This window comes from Mercenaria mercenaria, chromosome 8 (assembly GCF_021730395.1).
Source record: "Mercenaria mercenaria strain notata chromosome 8, MADL_Memer_1, whole genome shotgun sequence".
Lineage (NCBI taxonomy): Eukaryota > Metazoa > Mollusca > Bivalvia > Venerida > Veneridae > Mercenaria > Mercenaria mercenaria.
In genome coordinates, this window is record NC_069368.1 from 28204915 (window position 1) to 28225967 (window position 21053).

Here is a 21053-nt window from a genome sequence, read left to right on the forward strand (position 1 = left end):
AAGACGTGCTATTGATAGCCTCGTTCTGACGACCATTCCGTTAGCCAGGCAGAAGGCTTACTTACAATATTTTGTAAGAATAAAAAATCTGTAAGCGACTGGTCCCGAATTCGAGTCCCTGACATCCTACACATTTTTACTTACTTACAACATTTTGTAAGAATAAAAAAATCTATATTTAGACTGGGTTTTTGATGGTTACATTTTTATGACGTAAAGTGTCAGCCGGTTAGCTCTGTCGGTAAAGCGTTAGCTCTGTCGGTAGAGCACTTGCTCTGTAAGCGACTGGTCCCGAATTCGAGTCCCTAACAGCCTACACATTTTTCTTAATCTTTGACATTCGAACAAGTCGTCTGATTGGTTAAAATAAAAAAGGAAATAGAATTGCGAAAATAAAAATAGCAATTCTGGAAATCAAAAATATACAGAACACGATTAAGAATGGGTCCTTCTCGGATATTCGTTTAGAAGATCAAGTACTTCAGTCAGATTGTTCCATAATTGTAATTATACATTTTTGTATGGAGAAATGAGAAAAACAAGTGTCTAATTACAGTTTGACAGTAACAGATATAAGGCTAAGACAATGTATTACTAAATATATTATTCAAATAATGTAGTAGTATGCACGGTACTTCATGTATTAAGGTGAGTTTAGATCACACTTTGTTTCTATATACAGTGTAAGATAGTAATTATTCTATTTTTTATAAAACTATACTGAGAAGAGAATGACTGAGTAAGTTTGCAGACGAAGTTATGAAAACCGGACTGAGCTTGTCCACCTATCATCTTTTAGAATAATTGTATGATACCAGTATTACCAGAATTATTTGCACAAAGTTCATGTGGGAGGAAAAGTAGACCACTAGGTATTCGTGGGTCTTTAACTCTTCTAACTTGTTAAATACCGATGGATAAAAATAAATGCTAGAGCCTACAATTAACGGTCAATGCAATACGTTAATGTTACACACCGATAGCCACACGAAAACTACATGCAGGTATAGACTTGCCACAGTTCTCTACTGCGAAAATCTAAAGTGGTAATTTTGACTGGGAATTCACGGCATGAAATTCCAAGAGGGTTTTCCCTGTATATCAGAAGAAATGAAATTTCTATTCTTTTTAAAACATTCGACTCTTAGTAAAAATGAATATCACGGTTTCTTTCTATTTGCCACTGTACGTGTACATGCTGATTTAGTGTGTACAGGACAGCTTTGGTAAAAAAAAATTTGTTGTATGTGATAGGACGTAAATAAATTATTTGTTTCCGGTATCCCGACCTACCCTAATTTTTTGGCCCAACCCGAAATGTTTTTATGGCCTTGGAGAAATTTTTTTCAACTTTTTAACAAAAAGTTACAAAACTGCACTTTTTACACTTTAAACATGCTCAGTGATGTTAGAAATCAATTAACCCCCTTGTTTGTATTCATTTTTTTTTTTATACAAAAATAATTTCTGGAAAGTCTCCCTTCATAAAAAACAATAAAAAAAAACGACCTACCTAGCATGTTACTGGAAACAAAGAATTTCTTTTAGGCCTAAAACCACATCCAAATAAAACTTCCCCGGATTTTTGTTTAGCCTACTACAAATCAGAATAGTAATTAATGTGCACTCGTTTAATACAGTACTTTCATTCATTGACGATTTTTACATACACGCTGATTAAGCCAGTACAGCTCTGATTTTCATCTGACGACAAAATTTTAATAACACATCAAGCAAACATTAAGAATCAGCAAATGCCGCTTTTTCGCTACAAATTTAAAGCACAGTGTACCGTACTATACTAGGTTGATATTGAACATGTCTTTGAATGATTTAGACGAAAAGCAGGTGAAAATTCATGTTTACTACACCCTAATAGAATATTCTAATGTTGGCCTGAACAAAAAAATAATATATAGATCTAGTAAGTTAATTAGTTAGTAATCGGTAATGCACCATCCCGTGTACCAATTCATTCATCAAACACTGGTTCTTAGTTTCATGTAATTTCGTATACGTAGAGCCAGCACCCAGCATCAGTGAGGGATTGGCGGGAAATTATGTCGACCAATGAAAACTCCGATTTTCATTGACCTCGATTTCATTCAGGAAAAAATGGCCGATAATAACAAGGCCAGGTCTGCACCTGGCGGAAATTCGGAGGAAATTGGAGCGTTTGAAGGCGCTGATGAGGATGACCAGGGTTCTGAGCATGCTGAATGTGTTGAAGAAATGGTGTTTCAACAGTTAGTTGCCCCACCAGAAAATCAGTAAGCGTTAAAATACAGTGTAAAAAGTAGGCTTCCAACTTCCAGGTTTTGCCAATCCCAATTTCAGTCTCACATCATCTCATGTTGCAGGGAAGATACCAATAGATGTCGTTGAATATTTGTTAATCTTGTCAGAAAAGAATTTAAGAAGATGACATTAAACTGTGTCAATTCGAACTTTACAGTGCAATATCGACATTAGTCCAACGAAATTGGAATAATATTCGTACTCAAAATATTTCGTACTAGGATATAGGTTCTGGTGCAGCTGAAAAATTTGGAATGTCGTACTTTTGTTAGATTTTTTTTAACATTTATAGACTTAGAACTTCTTATTTAGTATTTTTCAAGTGCACCGGTTATTTTTATGACTAAATGTAGTCAGCCAGTTTTTTAGTATAAATTTAGGTTGATGACCCATAGTGCCATACCACAGGAGTCTGAAAATCTATCAATAAGACGATAGAAGTCTATCTTTACAAAAAATACCCCCTATATATATAAAATAAACACCAGGAATGAAACGTCAAAAACCCAGGGTCCCCAGAAAATACGCACGGAACACAGGGTGATCGCAATTTAGCGAGCGTAGTTAAGAAATAACACTAAAATACACCTACCACACTCGACAGCATTCAAATCTGATACACTTTACAAGAGTAATCAGACATTTTCTGAGGTTTTCTGAGATTTTCAGCTGTCGCCGAAGCCATTCCAGGGTTTTTTCTTGCTTTTTTGGGAACATGGCCTATACCCCCAAAATTGGGAATTTTGACGCGTAAATGTTCCAGATTGGGAAATATTTTGTCCCATAGGATAAAGTAAGGAGGTGTTTAAGCACTTTCTCATACACTTGTTTCACATTGTACAACCTCTTTTACATACTGCCATTACAAAATTGCCCATAATCAGGGTTCCCGCTGTCGGTCGCCAATGGCGCCAAATGCGACAAAATATAAATTCTGGCGCTAAAAATCTTCAACTGGCGAATTTCATTGACGCCTACAAGATAATCGTCGATCTGATCTTCTGATCTTTCTCAGTGACGCAATAACGGATTATCCGATATTTAACACTACACGAAGACAATACACAACGTGTCAATATCGATTAACACCTCGGGGCATAATTTAAAACTTCGCCGAGTCACTAGAGCGTTCCTCCACGCAAGAACGATTATCAGTCAATCTGATTCGCCAAATTTAGCCCCGCCTACTTACACGAAAGCAAATGAAACGAAATATTAGCTGCGTGCTTCGTCTAATGCACCACCTTTTTATGATGCAAAAAACGCGAGATAAATTTACAGGTTATTTTAATGACAATCCGATTCGCGGAAGTAATTGAGACACGATCAAAAGATACACATATTCTCCGATTGTAAATATATCGATTTTGCACAAGCGTTGTTAAATAAATCCACCCCGTTCATAAATTTCAGTCGCGGTCGTATAATTTCAATCGGAGAATTTCAGTCGCGGTCGTATAATTTCAATCGGAGAATTTCAGTCGCGGCGGTCGTATAATTTCAATCGGAGAATTTTTGAGATACAAATGAACTAAAGCAGTTCTTTTGGTTCTTTTACGTGCCCAACGTAAAGCATTGATACACAGGGGATAATTTTAAAAAGCTCAACCCCAGAGCTTCAAAACAAAGTGCTATTAATACCTGTAGGTGGTATTTTCGCTATACATTAGTATGTATGAAAGGAAATAGAAATTTAGTTATATATATAATGAAACTTAAGCATTTTAAAAAGCTTTTCAAAAGTTATAAAATAATATAAAACAACACTGTTTTTGATAAATGACCTAAATTAATTTTGAAATAAAAAGTTAAAAGAATAAAGAGATAAATATTCATGTTTTAAAAACATCTATTTAGTGAAAATGACCATTAAAGGGAGATAATTAAAAATGGCAAACTATATAAAGGGATAATTTTATAGATTGAGCAATTACTTTTGTTTAGAAAATGTTCCTGAAAATGGTTGAGAAGATTAAAAACTATTTTTTGATTCAATTATGATATTAGGATAAATATTCATGTTTTAAAAACATCTATTTAGTGAAAATGACCCTTAAAGGGAGATAATTAAAAAATGGCAAACTATATAAAAGGGATAATTTTATATTAGATTGAGCAATTACTTTTGTTTAGAAAATGTTCTTGAAAATGGTTGAGAAGATTAAAAACTATTTTTGATTTAATGTGATATTAGGATAGACTGGTTCAAGAGCAAATTGCATGGTTACTGTAAAGAATCAAATGAAAAAGAGATTGAAAAAGAAAATGGTATGTCGCCCATCACAGACTATTGGCTCCAACTTGAGAGCCACTGGCGCAAACTTTTCCTGATTGGCGAATTTGTTGGCGCAAAGTGAAATTGACCCAGAGGAAACCCTGCATAATTTGGTCAATGTTTGTGCAATTTTGATGATTTTTTTTTTCAGAATGTAGATTGGGAATTTTTGCACTCATTTTGGGAAAAAAACATACTTTTTGGCATTGGGAATATAGCCCAATAACGGCTATAAAAATGGCCAAAAAAAATCCCTGCATTCGCTGACGTCACAACAATAACAACAATTACAGCGCCGGGATAAAATTAGAAAGTAGCAATTCCCGTACTGTCTTACCTTCAAATTACATTACAGACATTTTCATATTGCTCTATTCATATAAAAAAGTCATTGTACACCAAGTATCAAATTTTACTACTGAAAATTAGATATTCCGCTGCATCGTAAAATGGATTATCCCAAGAGTAACCTCCCTTTACGGGTTTTCCCAATCAAATTTTGTAAATTATCTTTTTATTGCAAAAGGAATCTAGGGGATATTATAGACTGATGTAAACATATAAATATTCTAATACTTATTTACTCTATGTACAAATTTTAAAGAATAAAATAAGTATTTTATCTTTATCTCGGCGCTGTAATTGTTGTTGTTATTGTGACGTCAGCGAATGGCTTCGGCGACAGCTGAAAATCTCAGAAAACCTCAGAAAATGTCTGATTACTCTTGTAAAGTGTATCAGATTTTAATGCTGTCGAGTGTGGTAGGTGCATTTTAGTGTTATTTCTTAACTACGCTCGCTAAATTGCGATCACCCTGTGTTCCGTGCGTATTTTCAGGGGACCCTGAGTTTTTGACGTTTCATTCCTGGTGTTTATTTTATATATACAGTATAGGGGGTATTTTTTTTGTAAAGATAGACTTCTATCGTCTTATTGATAGAATTTCAGACTCCTGTGGCCATACTCTTGCAGGTTTGATTTTTTTTTTTGCTAAGAAGGTCACACTGATAGTCAGCGTCTTCCCCTCGGAAATTCTCCCCAAAAAATGAATTTTTCCCAATCTATCTCCAATTCTTGTGTTACAGGGATCAAATTTAGCAGTCACTTACACACGAAATTTGAGTGAGAATAAAAAAAATCTGAGTACAGTGCTTTAGGGTATAGCGGATGGCTAACTAATTTTTCCTGCATTCCAATTCAAGGAAATGAAAATAGTATTTTTTTTTAAAGTATATCAGACAGAAAACATCTGTTCTTCTTAAAACATTCAGCTTTTAATAGAAGTTCATGTGTTTTTTTTCTACAAGCCATCGTTTACATATGCGCTGATTTAGGGTGTACAGGATAGCTTTGGTCATTTTTTCCATTATTAGTTTAAAATCCACATCTGAACAAACTTTCCAAGATTTCTTTACTATAAATCAGAATAATAATGTATTCTCTTTTCAAAAACATTCAGCTTTTTAAATTTCTATCAAATACTTTTCATTCACTGACGTTTTTTACATATACACTGATTTAGTCTATAGGGGATAGATTTATTTTACATTTGATGACATATGAAAAATAACACAACAAACAAATATTTAAAATGTATGTCAGAATGTCTGTTTGCATGCCAGTAAAAGAATGATATGAAAATTTATACAATAATTCAAGTCTAAATATAAAATTTATCAATCTATCCTCTATACCCTAAAATCCGCTATACCCTAAAGCACTGTAGGGAATGGCACTTAAATATTTTTGCGATCATGTTTGATAATAGACAATTTCGCTCGAACTGTCCTTTACTCTTTGAAAGCGCCTTTGGGGTAGTTATTTTACTAATAAACACGTGACCGCTTGTAAGATGCTTGTCGCTATTATAAATTTATGAAATTATCGGATATCTAAGTAAGCGTCTAGACGTGATATACTTCTGTTTTGGTCATAATTTGAAAAGGGGAAAATGGAGAGGGCAATCACAAGTTTCTTAAGGCGAAAAAGGACAAGTGATACTAAAATTCTAGCGATGCCATGGGCAGTGACCTGAAAGAACTTAAAACTTCTGCGTCCAGCTGAAAGTCCAAAGAATCATCGAGTACTTTGGTTTGTCAGTCAGGCTGTAACTGTTTAAAGTTATCACAGTTTATAACCCATTTGCAGGGTTGGCAAAAACCCAGGTTTTTAGCATATTGCCCAGTCCAGTGGGTAATACTGGGAAAACTTGGGATTTACTGGGCAATATAATATTTCAGTTCATACTTCAATACATATATGTATTATACATATATTTCAACACTTTAGGTGACACCTGCATGCCTAATGCTATAATATCTATAAAAATCTATTGAATAGACATTATTATGATGATGATTGAGCAATTTTTTTATTGAACAAGATTAGGGGATTAAAGTTAGAAGTGTGAACAACTTAAATCTGCCCATTTTACTCATAAAAATCAACTTTCCAATTTAGATCACATTGTCATTTCTATCCTATTACCATGAAAACTACGGACCCTGCGTGGAATTGTTTTAATGTTACTGAGAATGATTAAAAAAGATTGCAAAATGTAAAGACTGTGGCACTGTGGTTAGTGCCAAAATTGAGACTGAAAGCTCATAGTTTTTTTGCAGTGTGTAGTTTTAGATCAGCCTTAGACCACTCTGTAGGGTACTGTAGCCAAAAACCTTCAATCTAGATACGCTGGCAATCTGTGTCAGCAGAAAGGGTGTTTTCAAATTTTGGTATTATTCAGACAAACTCAGAAACAGAGTTGGGATTGAAAAGACTACAAAACGTGTGTTCAGTTACAGAATGTTTTGTGATAAAGAAGAACTAGACTGTAAGACTATCATATGTTAAGCAAAATCTAGTTGTGACCTAGAGAGATTGTTCAATATGTGACGGGTGGCAGTGTGTAGATTATAATACAAAGTAATACTGTGTTACTTATAAATTCATATATCTGTAACTATAAATGTTGAAGGTTGTTTACTTTCTCATGAAAAATATTTTGTTGGGTAAATAAATGATAATTTTGTTATTGAAACTGTTGTCGTTTACCTACCACTTCACCAATGGTTTCAAAGTAAGTAAAACTTAATGTAAGAATTAGCTCACATTTTATAACATAGAAACTCAACTTTTGGTAAAAAAAAATAGAAAAACTTCTTATTGCCCACTTCATTCATTTTTAGGAGTATTGCCCAACCCGGGTTTTCCCAGCAGGTAGTTGCCAACCCTGCCCATTTGAGTTATTGCTTCATTAATTTTTTGGAGTATAATGCCCAACCCGGGTTTTCCCGGGCGGGTTACCCACCATGGGTAGGTAGTCGCCAACCTTGCCCATTTGAGTTATTGCTTATACTTTCATAACTTGTTTTAGTTATCATAAAATATTACAAAGCTCTCCTGTGCCAATTCCACATTTTGAATGTGACTAATGCAATTATTTCCTGAATCCTTGAACTTTTATCTTTCCAGCTATGCAGTAAACTTTTTTACACAACAAGGCTGATAAAGTTTTATGCAAAAGGTTTGATCAGACTAAAAGAGAATTTGATTAACCACAGATTGCTACTAATTTCACTTTAAAGGTCACTTTGTGAGTACAGCAAAAATACTTTTTTTGAATAACTTACCTAGCTGAGAACTCTGTTTTATAACTAATACAGGTTATAAAATGCTTGAAAAAGTAACTGAAATGGGTTACATAACTTAAAACAGTTACAGCCGCCCTGACTGTTTGTTTTTCCAAAACTAGAAAGTCCCGGCCTGTCCAAATCTGAATTGCTGTAAAAAATCTAATGACTTATATATATATATATATATATATGGATATAATATTGTGAATTTTCCCCAAATTGGCCTCTTTCGCATGATTTTTCCCCATTTGACCAGCACCCAGCATCTTCCCCAACTAAAAAACCCGTCTTGGCATTTTCGTCAAAATTAGGAAAAACTTTCAATCGTCCATCTTATAGTAATATCAGCCTCATAATAGCTTGTAACAAACATCTGTTTCTTTACAAACACTGCATGGAATATAATGCATGATTTTTGCAGACTAAATATCTTCCACAAAATGTGTGTTTTGGCCTTTGGTGAATGCTGTTTTTCAACAGTATTTCAGTTATGTGGGCAGTTAACCTTATCAGCATTCCTGGATTTTGTACCAGTACGGACCTGTCCTTCGCAAGTAACGGTCAACTTCCCCACATGAATTGAAGTGGAAGATGAATGATTTCGGACATAATGTCTTTAATCAAATTACAATGGACAACATACGCCTCGCCCAGGGATCCAACTCATGACCCCGCGAGCTGTAGATCTGCGCTCTCCCTACTGAGCTAAGCGGACCCTTGGCATTATACATTGGAAAAAATGCATGGTTAAACATCCATATTGGGGGGTCACACATTAAACCGGAATCCACCTAAATACTGGAAAACACTTTCCATAACCGAAATACACTTGTATTTTTTAATCATAGGTATTTTTGAAGGGTTTTTGACAGAATTCAATCGTTCGTGCAAAACGATTTTATACGAGACTGAAATTCGGTGAGCGCACGGGACATTTCCATAACCGAAATGCACCCATATTTTTTTAATAAGTGGTATTTTTGTAGTGTTTATTGCAGAATTCATTTGTATATAACATAAATAATTAATTTACAAAAGGAAAATAAAATAGGTTTGTGCGAAACGGTTTTATAGGAGATTGAAATTCGGCAAGCGCATGAGAAATTTCCATAACCAAAATAGTGTATTCCGGTTTTTAGGTGGAATCGGGTTTAATGTGCGACCGATACTGGGCATAGTGAAAAACTGGTAACCTTGTCATAATTTTGTATTTAAGAAGAAATTGGTATTAAGCACATTACCTTATAACTTTCATATGCTTAAATACTTTGAGACACAGTCTTGACTGATAGATAGAAGGTAGGGCTGAAAATGTGTTGCTTTGTTTCCAGTTAATGCTGTACTTTCTGCATAGAAAGATCAATTTTTGCATGCATAATTTTATCTAGAACAATTGAGAATAGGGTTTAAACTCTTGGAAAAAAATGTATTTGTTTTATTAGGTAAATGCCCCATCAGCTTAGCTACATTGTATAAATTAGCTGGAAAAAAAACCCTGTTCTTGGTTAAAATCTAATGTTCGCCATACCTGTAGTTGGTATCTTTTTGGTAAATTTAACAGGGTAAGGGTTAATAAACATCTAGACACTTGATATTTTGAAAGCTGATTTCGTTTGGAAAAAAAGGTCCAACTTATTAGCATTGGATAATATACCTCAGTTCAGATGAAGTCTCTGTCCTTCTGAGGAAGGTTAAACATCACTGCCCTGTGTACATGCTAATTCATGCTTATCTGAATAATCTCTTGGTTTATGTAAGAATTTGATATATTTGTTGCTTTGTAGATGGTATCATGGAAGACTAGATAGAAGGATAGCAGAGAAGAGGCTGAATGACAGGCAGCAGCTTGGTGACTACTTGATCAGAGAAAGCGAGAGCAAACCAGGTTCTTACGTCCTGTCTTATTTTGGAAAAACAGGCATAAACCATTTCAGGTACCCATTTTAAACAGTTATTATTTCAAAGCTATGTTAATAATGATTCACTGTTTAGGCTGCATTGTTTGGAGGAGCTTTGTGGTTGGAGGGTTATCATTGCCATATTCCAGTCACTTGCTTTAATCTCTTTTGGTTCAGACTCTTGCAGGTCGTGAGTTTGCTTCCGAAGAAGAGCATAAATTGTACTAGTACTTACATGTAGCTTTCTCGCTTGATGCTCAGCATCAAGAGGATAATGTTAGGAATAAGCCTTGTCAGCCCGGTGTCTGTATTTGACTGGGTAGGGTGTCATGTCGCTAGTCTATGGCGTGATATTTTATTGAGGCAGCACTGAAATATTAGGCTGTCTGCTACAAGTAGACAACATCCTTAATTTGATTCAAACAGAGGCTAAACCCGGACACCCTCACTCGATTTTCTTATATGGGCCATCATGTAAGGAAGTTATCCAGCTGGAGTGTTCCTTTGTTAAAAAAATTTCTTGCTGTTCTTGTGACAAGCTCGTGTGAGTTTAGGTGAAATGAACTGGCTTGATTGACTGATTTCTAGAAATTCATAATACTAGAACAATAGGCTTGCACACAGAATGAATTACTGAAATTTTAAAAAGTTAGAAGTATCTATGCTGATTCTCAGATAAATCTGTCTTAAGTTAATTTACTGTCAAATTTATTAATCAGAAGAATTAAGTTGAAATTGGATTATTGTTTAAGTTGTTCATGTTTGTAACAAACAAAATTACAATTGAGCCGTGCCATGAGAAAACCAACATAGTGGCTTTCTGTTCACTAAAGGTTTCTCTAATTGCAGTAGGCTATAAAAGCGAACAGCATGAATCCTGACCAGACTGCGCGGATACGCAGGCTTGTCTGGATCCATGCTGGTCACAAAGCCACTATGTTGGTTTTCCCATGGCGCTGCACAATTATACTGTACTTAATTGGTATCATTATCCAAAGAATTGAATTATTTTTGTGTTGTTTTTTTTTTTGTTTCAAGAATTACGGCCATGTCTGGAGATTTTTATATCGGTGGCCGTCAGTTTGACACCCTGTCGGATCTGATAGGTTACTACACTAAGATATCGTACCTGCTTAAAGGTGAACAGTTGGTGACACCTGTACCACCCCCGGAGGTTAGTATAATCCTGTATACTGAAATAAACAGCTCTGCCACGGGAGATTGAATTTTGCAAAGGGGAACAAATTTTTTTTTAAAAAAGAAAAGTTATTTAATGTTAGTTTCATAAGTGCAGGGCTCTCGCGAGTGGGCGACTTGAGCGAAATAGGCGTTCTAAAACTTCAAACTTCGCTCAAATCTAACCTCAAAGCGAAATGCAAGTCGCCCGATTTTCTTTGATTTCTGCACTCGCTAATTACTGCTACCCGGACTGTTGACAATTTGCACGGTGTCATAATGAGTGTCGAATACACAAACACACGCCGGCAGCATAATTTAAGCTCCGCCTACCTCAGGTACTTGCGAGATTTTTCCGAGAAGTGTGAAAGCGAATCAGATTATCCGATACACCAGAGTACATTGTTTTAAGCCAATCAGAGCCGCGTTTACGTCTTTGACACCTTGCGTAAATTGTCAACATGTTTGAGTGCAAAAAAACAATGTTTTATTAAAGAAACTGCTGATTAACCATGCGATTAGTTGGAATATGGTACACAATTATTTGTTATCTATGATAAAAGAACGACATGTAATGTATTAACTACGTACAATTGACTTCAATCGATGAATTTATTTGAATATGTATTTCTAGTTTACACATTTTACTTTCAGTTTTATATTTCGAGTGAGATACTGACATTCCTCGGGTAATGGTTGGTGCAAAGAGCTATAAAAATAAATACACTTCTACTTCTTTGCTTGGTGTTAATAATAAACACTTCATACAAGATATAACCAAAATCGGCAGGTTACATTTATAGCATCGGCTTGAATTTTGAAAACGACTTTTTTCAGAATTTTGTAACAAAACGATAACCACTGTATGGGAAATGATGTAACTAAGAAAATGAATGGTCACATCAATGTTTTTTATCAAGAAACAAGAAAATTACAGCCACCTTTCGAATCACTCAACATCATTGCGGTAGAAAAAGTCTTCCGACTTCTCCCTAAAGTCTAACCACTTCTCCCTAAATCACCTTGAGGGAGAAGTGACTTCTCCCAAAAATTTGGACCTAGCTAGACCCCTGAAGTGTATATAGCAATTCATTATACTTCTGTTGAAATGCAGAGGATAATAGGGTGTGGGGTTCTAGTGTACAGAGGTTATGAACTGTTAGTGTACAGATATGAGTGTATAACAGTTGTCACCTCCTGGCCATATAGATAATAGTGGCTACCCATTACCTGCTTATTTCAGTAATGACCTGTTTCAGATGTAGCGATGTGGCAGGCATTTTTAATAAGGCGAAATCTATGCTGGACTTTAATCATGGATGGTATTCATGTTGGACTATTTGTATTTAAACCATTGGTTAACTGGCTAGTTTTCTGTTGTTTTACACTCAGTATAATTTATAGAATGATGTGCGTTAGGGCGCTTATCCACCAAAGTCAATTAATACTGTTACACTGCTGAAAATCATGAAAGTTTTTCTTATGTGCAGTCAGGCGCACTTTTCAGTTGTAGATAAAACAGGTGACAAATATTTTTTGGCCCTCATTGAGATAAATATTCTGCCACTAATGTGTAATATACACCTGTAGTTTAAGTATTTAAGTATTGTTAAAATACATCGACAAGTAATAACAGGGGCCTCCATGGCTGAGTGGTTAAGGTCGCTGACTTCAAATCACTTGCCCCTCATTGATGTGGTTCGAGTCATACTCCAGGCATTGAATTCTTCATGTGAGGAAGCCATTGAGCTGGAAGGTCGGTGGTTCTACCCAGGTACCTGCTTGTAATGAAATAATACACGGAGGGGCACCTTGAGTCTTCACCATCAAAGCTAGAAAGTCACCATATGGCCTATAATTATGTTGGTGCGATGTTAAACCCAACAAAATAAATGAATAAATACAAGTAATAACCATGTTTTGCATTCTGTATTGTAGCCAGTGGATGACAGACGGAAGGTGATTGCAATTTTCCCCTACTGCAAAATGCATGACACAGATGAACTTAGGTACTTGTTTTGTTTTATTGCCTATTTATTGAGTAGTGTCTGATTTTGGGTTTAAATTGGACCCGATTCCCCTCCTGAAAAAGTACATATTTAGTCCTATTATTTGGTAAAATCCAGGGTTTTTTCTAGCTATTTTGGGAACATAGCCTATACCCCCAAAATTGGGAATTTTGATGCGTAAATGTTCAAATTGGGAAAGATGTAGTCCCATAGGATATAGTAAGGATGTGTTTAAGCACTTTCTCATACACTTGTTTCACATTGTCGACCTCTTTAACATACTTCCATTACAAAATTGTCCATAATTTGGTCAATGTGCAATTTTGATGAAATTTTTTTCAGGATGTAGATTGGGAATTTTTGCACTCATTTTGGAAAAAAAAAACATACTTTTTGGCATTGGGAATATAGCCGAATAACGGCTATAAAAACGGCCGAGAAAAAACCCCTGAAATCTGGTGTTTATTAATATTATTTTGTTTATTAATATAAGTATAAAAGTTATTAGATTTGTATCGAGAAATATGCATGACTTTTGGAGCACAATATCATTCCTCAAAAAAAAAAAACGAGTGCATATTTCTTGATACAAGTCTGCTAACCTATATGCATATTATATAAATGAAAGGAAGAAGTTAAAATAGTTTTTGGGGAAGATTTTATATAATTGGTTGAAGAGTTTAAAATGTCTGATTTTCAGTTTTGAGAAAGGAGATATATTTGTTGTGAATAATGAAATGGGTGACGGTTGGTTATGGGTGTGGTCTCAGCGCACGGGAGAAGAGGGGCAGGTCTATGAAGAATTGGTAGAAGATCTGGTAAGTTGATTTAATCATATATATATATATATATATATATATACGGGTGAATGAAGTGAAAGGTGGGCGTAAAAGTTTGATTTGTATGAATATACACAAATATTTGACATGGGATCATGAAACATCGCAGGATTATTATTCTGCATGTGAAGTTGTGTTAAAGGGACCAGCACTACGGCTGTTGACTTTGTTAAAAAATATGCATAAAAGTTTGTGTTAGATGTATCTTAAAATGTTTTTGACATAGGGTCATGAATTGTAATAGGAATATTATTATTCAGTATGTGATGCATCTTGGTATTGGTTTTTAATTTCTATCGAACAGACATGAGCTATTTGTCCTTGATTAAGTCAGAAATATGCATAAAAGATATGTATACATGTTTGTGTCGCATGTATCTCAAAAATTAATTGACCTATTAAAAAATTAAGGGTTTCTTTTATATTTTATATTTATAGTTATATTTAACTCAGAGAACTCACTAGGTAGCTACTTGAGAAAGCCCATTTAAGGACAAAAATATAACTGAGTGAGGGAACTCAGTTTCTACCTATTGGTCTCAAAAGTGGGTGAGATTATTTGAGGTACTCCATCGTCCTCCATGGCTGATTGACGTTGAGAAATTGGCAGCTGCTTGTGTTGTATAAAAATGTTAGTGCTGTTAGAGAATCCAGCAGCACTAATTAGGATAAGATCCGATAACAGTCTGTCATGATGCCATTACATAATGGCAAAACTGTTGATAAAATGGCATTAAAACTGAAACAGATTAACATGATATAGTGTGTTTTTCAGAATGGAAACCTAGATCCTGTTGAAAGTTTGCCATATTTCCATCCAAAGATTACCAAAGATGAAGCTGTGTCAAAGCTCAGACAAGGTAATTATTCTACAAAATGGTACAGTTGTTGTCATATTTTTAGCTCACCAGAGCACAAAGTGCTCAGGGTGAGCTATTGTGATCGCTCACCATCCGGCGTCCGTCCGTCCACACTTTCCTTTAAACAACATCTCCTCCTAAACCAACAGGCCAATTTTGATGAAACTTCACAGGGATGTTCCTTGGATGGTCTTCTCTAAAAATTGTTCAAAGAATTGAATTCCATGCAGAACTCTGGTTGCCATGGCAACCGAAAGGAAAAACTTTAAAAATCTTCTTCTCAAAAACCAGAAGCCCTAGAGCTTAGATATTTGGTGTGAAGCATTGCCTAGTGGACCTCTACCAAATTTGTTCAAATCATGACCCCGGGGTCACTTGATTTTACATAGGAAATTCTTCAAAAAATTTCTAAAAATAAAGCAGAAGGCCTAGGTCTTAGATATTTCACATGTAGCATTGCCTAGTGGACCTCTACAAAAATCAAATCAGACCCCCGGGGTCAAAATTGACCCCGTCCCAGGGGTCACTTGATTTTACATAGGAAAACCTTAAAAAATCTTCTTCTCAAAAAGCAGAAGCCCTAGAGCTTAGATATTTGACATGTAGCATTGCCTAGTGGACCTCTACTAAAGTTGTTTAAATCATGACCCCCAGGGTCAAAATTGACCCCGCCCTAGGGGTCACTTGATTTTACATATGAAAATCTTCAAAAATTTTCTTAAAATAAACCAGAAGGCCTAGAGCTTAGATATTTCACATGTAGCATTGCCTAGTGGACCTTTACAACATTGATTCAAATCATGACCCCAGGGTCAAAATTGACCCCGCCCCAGGGGTCACTTGATTTTACATAGGAAAATCTTCAAAAAATTTCTAAAAATAAACCAGAAGTCCTAGGTCTTAGATATTTGACGTGTAGCATTGCCTAGTAGACCTCTGCAAAATTTCTTCAAATCATGACCCACCGGGGTCAAATTGGCCCCGCCCCATGGGGTGACTTGATTGTACATAGAAAAATCTTCAACATTTTCTAAAAATAAACCAGAAGGCCTAGAGCTTAGATATTCGACATGTAGCATTGCCTAGTGGACCTCTACAAAATTTGTTCAAACTTGACCCCCTCAGGGTCAAATTGACCCAGCCCCAGGGGTTACTTTATTGTACATAGGGAAATCTTCATAAATTTGCTTAAAATAAACCAGAAGGCCTAGATCTTAGATATTCGATATGTAACATTGCCTAGTTGACTTCTACAAACTTTGTTCAAATCATGACCCCCGGGGTAAAATTGGCCCCGCCCCAGGGGTTACTTGATTGTACATCGGAAAATTTTCCAAAAAAATTCTAAAAATCATCAGTTTGACATTTGAAACATATTACCGTACTCTGGTGAGCGATCCAGGGTCATCATAACCCTCTTGTTATTCTTATGAAAAGTGTTGAAAACCTGGTTTCGTGGCATTGCCGCGTTTCTTGTTTGATATTATGCAACTATTAATTTCAGTGCTCAGCTATTTCATATTCAAAGATGCATTGATAAGTTAACTTGGTCAAGACATAATCCTTTACAATGCTCTTAACCATATGATAATGTCTTTGCTGTTAAATGATTTCTACCTGTCCAATGGTGCCACATGTGCTTCTGTGGCCAAGTGCTTTATGCTTATGACTTTCAATCAGTTTCCACTCACCATTTTGGGTTCAGAAAACTTGCTTGGTGTGTAGAAATCTTTCAAGTGAGAAAGAGGTTCAGTTGACTTGCAGGTCTGTGGTTCTACAGATATGCCCCCCTGTGGCAGGAATGATTATTGGATGGGCACATTGGGGTCTTCCACCACCATGTTAAGTTGCGATTTGGCCTATTGAAGTGTTGGTGTGATGTTAAGTCCAACATTACACCCATTATGAATAAAGTGTAAAAACCATGTGTCACACTAATGACAGTTCTCCAAGAATCATAAATTGTCTTAACCAGACAGATTTTTGTTTATGTGTCATGAATTTTTAATTACACTTTATGAGCATTAGTTCCCTGAAAAAAAAAAGACAGGTCTTACAACATGCTCTGTGTAAGCATATGATAAAATCTGTAAAAAGATCCCTTGGAAGCATAGAATGCAAACAGTAAAGAATGATAGCAGACTCGGTTTGATTGAGTCTGTTCATGAAAGTAATGAAATGTGCAACACCGCTCATGCCCCCTAGCACTGACATAAGTGGAACTCTATTACACATGTATTGAATTGACTCCATGATCCAAAAGGACCAGAAAAATATACCAACTCTGAATCTAAATATGGGGAGACTTTTTACAGCCGCCACATAGCACCTAAAGATTGCTGTTGTGTTGATTAAGTCTGTAAAAGAACTTCCTTTGAATCATAGAATGCAACTAAAAAAGTCTGTTCATGAGAAGATATGACAATAAGACAGTTTCAGACAAAGGGTTTGGACCTCTTAATTCTTCACTTCTTTCCATAGAAAATTATTGCATGTCTCGTTTATCTTTGCACACTAGTTAAATAACTATAACTGTTCCTGTTCAGTATTGCATGTTGTTTAGAGGAAATAGCATGTTATTCAGTAAAGGTAATGATAGACAATTAAAATGTGTAAGACACAGAGGGGTTGATCAAGAAGTACTGGTAATATCAATATGGCCAGGAGAAGTTTTATTCATCCTTGTTATTCCCTACCAAACATTGTTTGTTGGGGCTGTATAGGACTCATTTTGTCATGTCTGTCCCTGTCCTTGTTTGGCACACCCCATCTAGGAAACCAGTACAGATACATACTATATACATTGTATTTGTAAAATCATAAGACAAGTTCTCATACCAGGTCCCACAACTCTTGACTTCTGTTTTGAGAAAATAATCTGCCCCTTTCACTTGGAAATTTTCCAAAATTGACTTGCAATATTTTCACAAACATATGAGATCATAATGTAAGTTTACAGTTTTTAAGGTTAATAACTCTGCCTATTATTTTTATACAAAATTATTCCCCTTTTTCGCAAAGAAAACTTGACAGCAATGCAGTTTTCTTTGATGATATCTTAAACAAATATAAGTATCGCACTGGAACTTGAAAACAACTTGAAAAAAAAAATGAAACTCATTCACATACCAGATCCTGTACTGTGAAATCATCAATATTCGTGGGGGACTAAATTTCGTGGATTTTGTGGTTGAGTAAATCCATGAAATATAATCACAACGATCATGTAAAATTCCCATTTATTTTATGTTCAGAAGTTGAAATCCACGAATTCATATCCCCACAAAATTGTCGTTTTGACCAAAACCACGAAATTTCATGCCCACGAAATTAAATGATTTTACAGTAACTCTTTGACTTCTTAAGAACTGTTTGATGTATCTTGATCAAACTTCATCTGTAGCATAATCTTCAGTTCTTATCCAAATTACTTATGAACGGCACACTTTGCCCCTTTGCTTTGTATTTTGGATAAACATGCCTACTTAAATAAATCTGACTTGTCTTTAAAATAAGATCCTTGAATATTCTTTGAAAAGAGCAAAAGACCTTGAATTTCTTGTAGAAGTTTGGCAGGAATCATAGTACTTATAATTTGTAATGAAGAGAGTTTAAGGTTATTGCCAAAGTCATGAACGTTTTAAAAATTATTTTCAGCTGGTCCCAACAGCTTCCTTGTGCGTTCAAGTGACAACTCACCGGGCAACTATACTTTATTTTTCTTGTGTAAACAAACTGTACAGAGGTTCAAGATTGAGAAGGTTGGGCGCCAGCTCATCATGGGTGGAAGATATTTTGATGAGTAAGATATTACTTTGTTCATGTTGGTCATTGAGAGCTTCAGTGAAACTTAATTTTTACGAGGGACAGTCCATTATGTTCGAAGGCTTTTGTAATACAAACCATAGTGACTATCATTTGAAATTTGTTTTCTTTTTTGGCAGTATATTGTAACTAGTTGTAGAGCATCAAAGAACAATTTCATAATTTTTTTGCCTTCTTTATTTATGCAAAGGCATCAAGTTATTTCTGGTAATGACTATTAAACACTGTCTTACAGTATACTTTGTTGTATGAATGTGTAGTAAGCAATGAACATAGGTAGCCAGAGCAAAATTCAATTAAAAACTCACCGACTCAGTAAGGCAAAGAGCTGCACACAGGAAAGCACAGAACAGCATACAGGAAAGTATAGAACAGCTTTAGGAAAGCACAGAACAGCATACAAGAAAGAAAAGAACAGCTTGCAGGAAAGCACAGAACAGCATACAAGAAAGTATAGCGCAGCTTTTAGGAAAGCAAAGAACAGCATACAAGAAAGTATAGAGCAGCTTTCAGGAAAGCAAAGAACTGCATACATGAAAGCACAGAACAGCTTGCAGGAAAGCACAGAACAACATACAGAAGTATGTGAAGAGCTCATGAGAATGCACAGAACAGCACATTGGAAAGCACAGAACAGCATTCATGAAAGCACAGAACTGCACGTGGGAAAGCAAAGTGCAGCACACAGAAAAGAACAGAACAGTATACAGAAAAGCACAAAACAGCATACAGGAAAACACAGAAGAGCACACAGGAAAGAACAGAGCAGCATACAGAAAAGCACAGAACAGCATACAGAAAGTATGTAAACAGCACATGAGAATGCACAGAACAGCACATGGAAAAGCACAGAACAGCATATATGAAAGCATGGAACAGCATACAGAAAGTACAGAACAGTACATGGGAAAGCACAGAGCAGCACACAGAAAAGAACAGATCAGTATACAGAAAAGCACAGAACAGCATACAGGAAAACACAGAAGAGCACACAGGAAAGCACCGAATAGCACACAGGAAAGAACAGAGCAGCATACAGAAAGTACAGAACAGTACATGGGAAAGGACAGAGCAGCACACAGAAAAGAACAGATCAGTATACAGAAAAGCACAGAACAGCATACAGGAAAACACAGAAGAGCACACAGGAAAGCACCGAATAGCACACAGGAAAGAACAGAGCAGCATAGAAAAGCACATAACAGCATACAGGAAAGCACAGAACGGCATGCAGGAAAGCACAGAACAGCATATAGGAAAGTGCAGAACAGAACACCAGAAAGCAAAGAGCAAAATGCAGGAAAGTACAGAGCAGCATGCAGGAAAGTACAGAGCAGCATGCAGGAAGTACAGAGCAGCAGGCAGGAAGTACAGAATAGCAAGCAGAAAAGAAAGAACAGGACACAGTTAAGTACGTAGTAGTTGCACATAGGAATGTACAAAGCAGCATGCAAAGAAGTTCAGAACAGCACGCAGGAAAGTGCAGAGCAACATGTGGGAAAGCACAGAGTTTTGCTAAGTTAAGTACAGAACAGCATGAAAGCTCAAAGGAAAGCACAGAGAGGTGCTTACTGAAAAACACAGAGCAATGCACAGAAATGCGTGAGGGAAAGCACAGAGCAGAGCATATGAAAGCACAGACACATTTGAAATACTGTGCATGTGTCTTACTGTACTTGTTAGAATCATCTTTCTTTATATTTACTTACCATCTTGTCATCAAAAAGCATATTGATAATAGTTTTCATCAGAATGTTTTAAAACATAACATATTTATTTGCCTAGTCTGAGAACTTATTGACTGCCCCTCATAGATGGCATTTTCTGTTGATTTATTCTCTATATGAAATCATTCCTTTAAAACCAGAGTTTGGAGAGTGTAGTTTATAATCTTTCTTGGTAAAGTGTTATAATCTTTCGTGGTAAAGGTGTTTGTTAAGATCTTAAGTTACAGGTAACAAATACGGAACTTTTGAAAATGTATTATTAAGATATATATTCCATTGTGCTTAAAGTATTCTGCATTGTTAAATGTATTTGCATTTAAAGTTACTTGAACAGTAATTTGGTGTATTTTTTTTTTTTTTTTTTTTTTTTTTTTTTTTTTTTTTTGAAATAAAAAAAAAGAAATCTTGTGCAGAATTATGAAATCATGTCATTTCCTTGGTATAAAATTTCATGGTTTGCCCCAAACTGGGATATGAATTTACCATTTTATGCTGATCAAGGTAAAAGATTAA

The 21053-nt window shown here is 35.6% G+C and overlaps 1 protein-coding gene across 1 annotated transcript in view; it reads left to right on the forward strand.

Annotated features, from left to right (window-relative positions):
* The first annotated feature begins 2115 nt into the window (after positions 1-2115).
* LOC123566662 (ras GTPase-activating protein 1-like) overlaps positions 2116-21053 on the forward strand; it is a 60095-nt gene continuing 41157 nt past the window's right edge. Inside the window, exons 1-7 of the mRNA XM_053549623.1 lie at positions 2116-2270; positions 9991-10140; positions 11143-11278; positions 13219-13289; positions 13990-14107; positions 14904-14988; positions 18646-18790. Coding sequence (XP_053405598.1) covers positions 2116-2270; positions 9991-10140; positions 11143-11278; positions 13219-13289; positions 13990-14107; positions 14904-14988; positions 18646-18790 — 860 coding nt within the window. The remainder of the gene's footprint in view (positions 2271-9990; positions 10141-11142; positions 11279-13218; positions 13290-13989; positions 14108-14903; positions 14989-18645; positions 18791-21053) is intronic.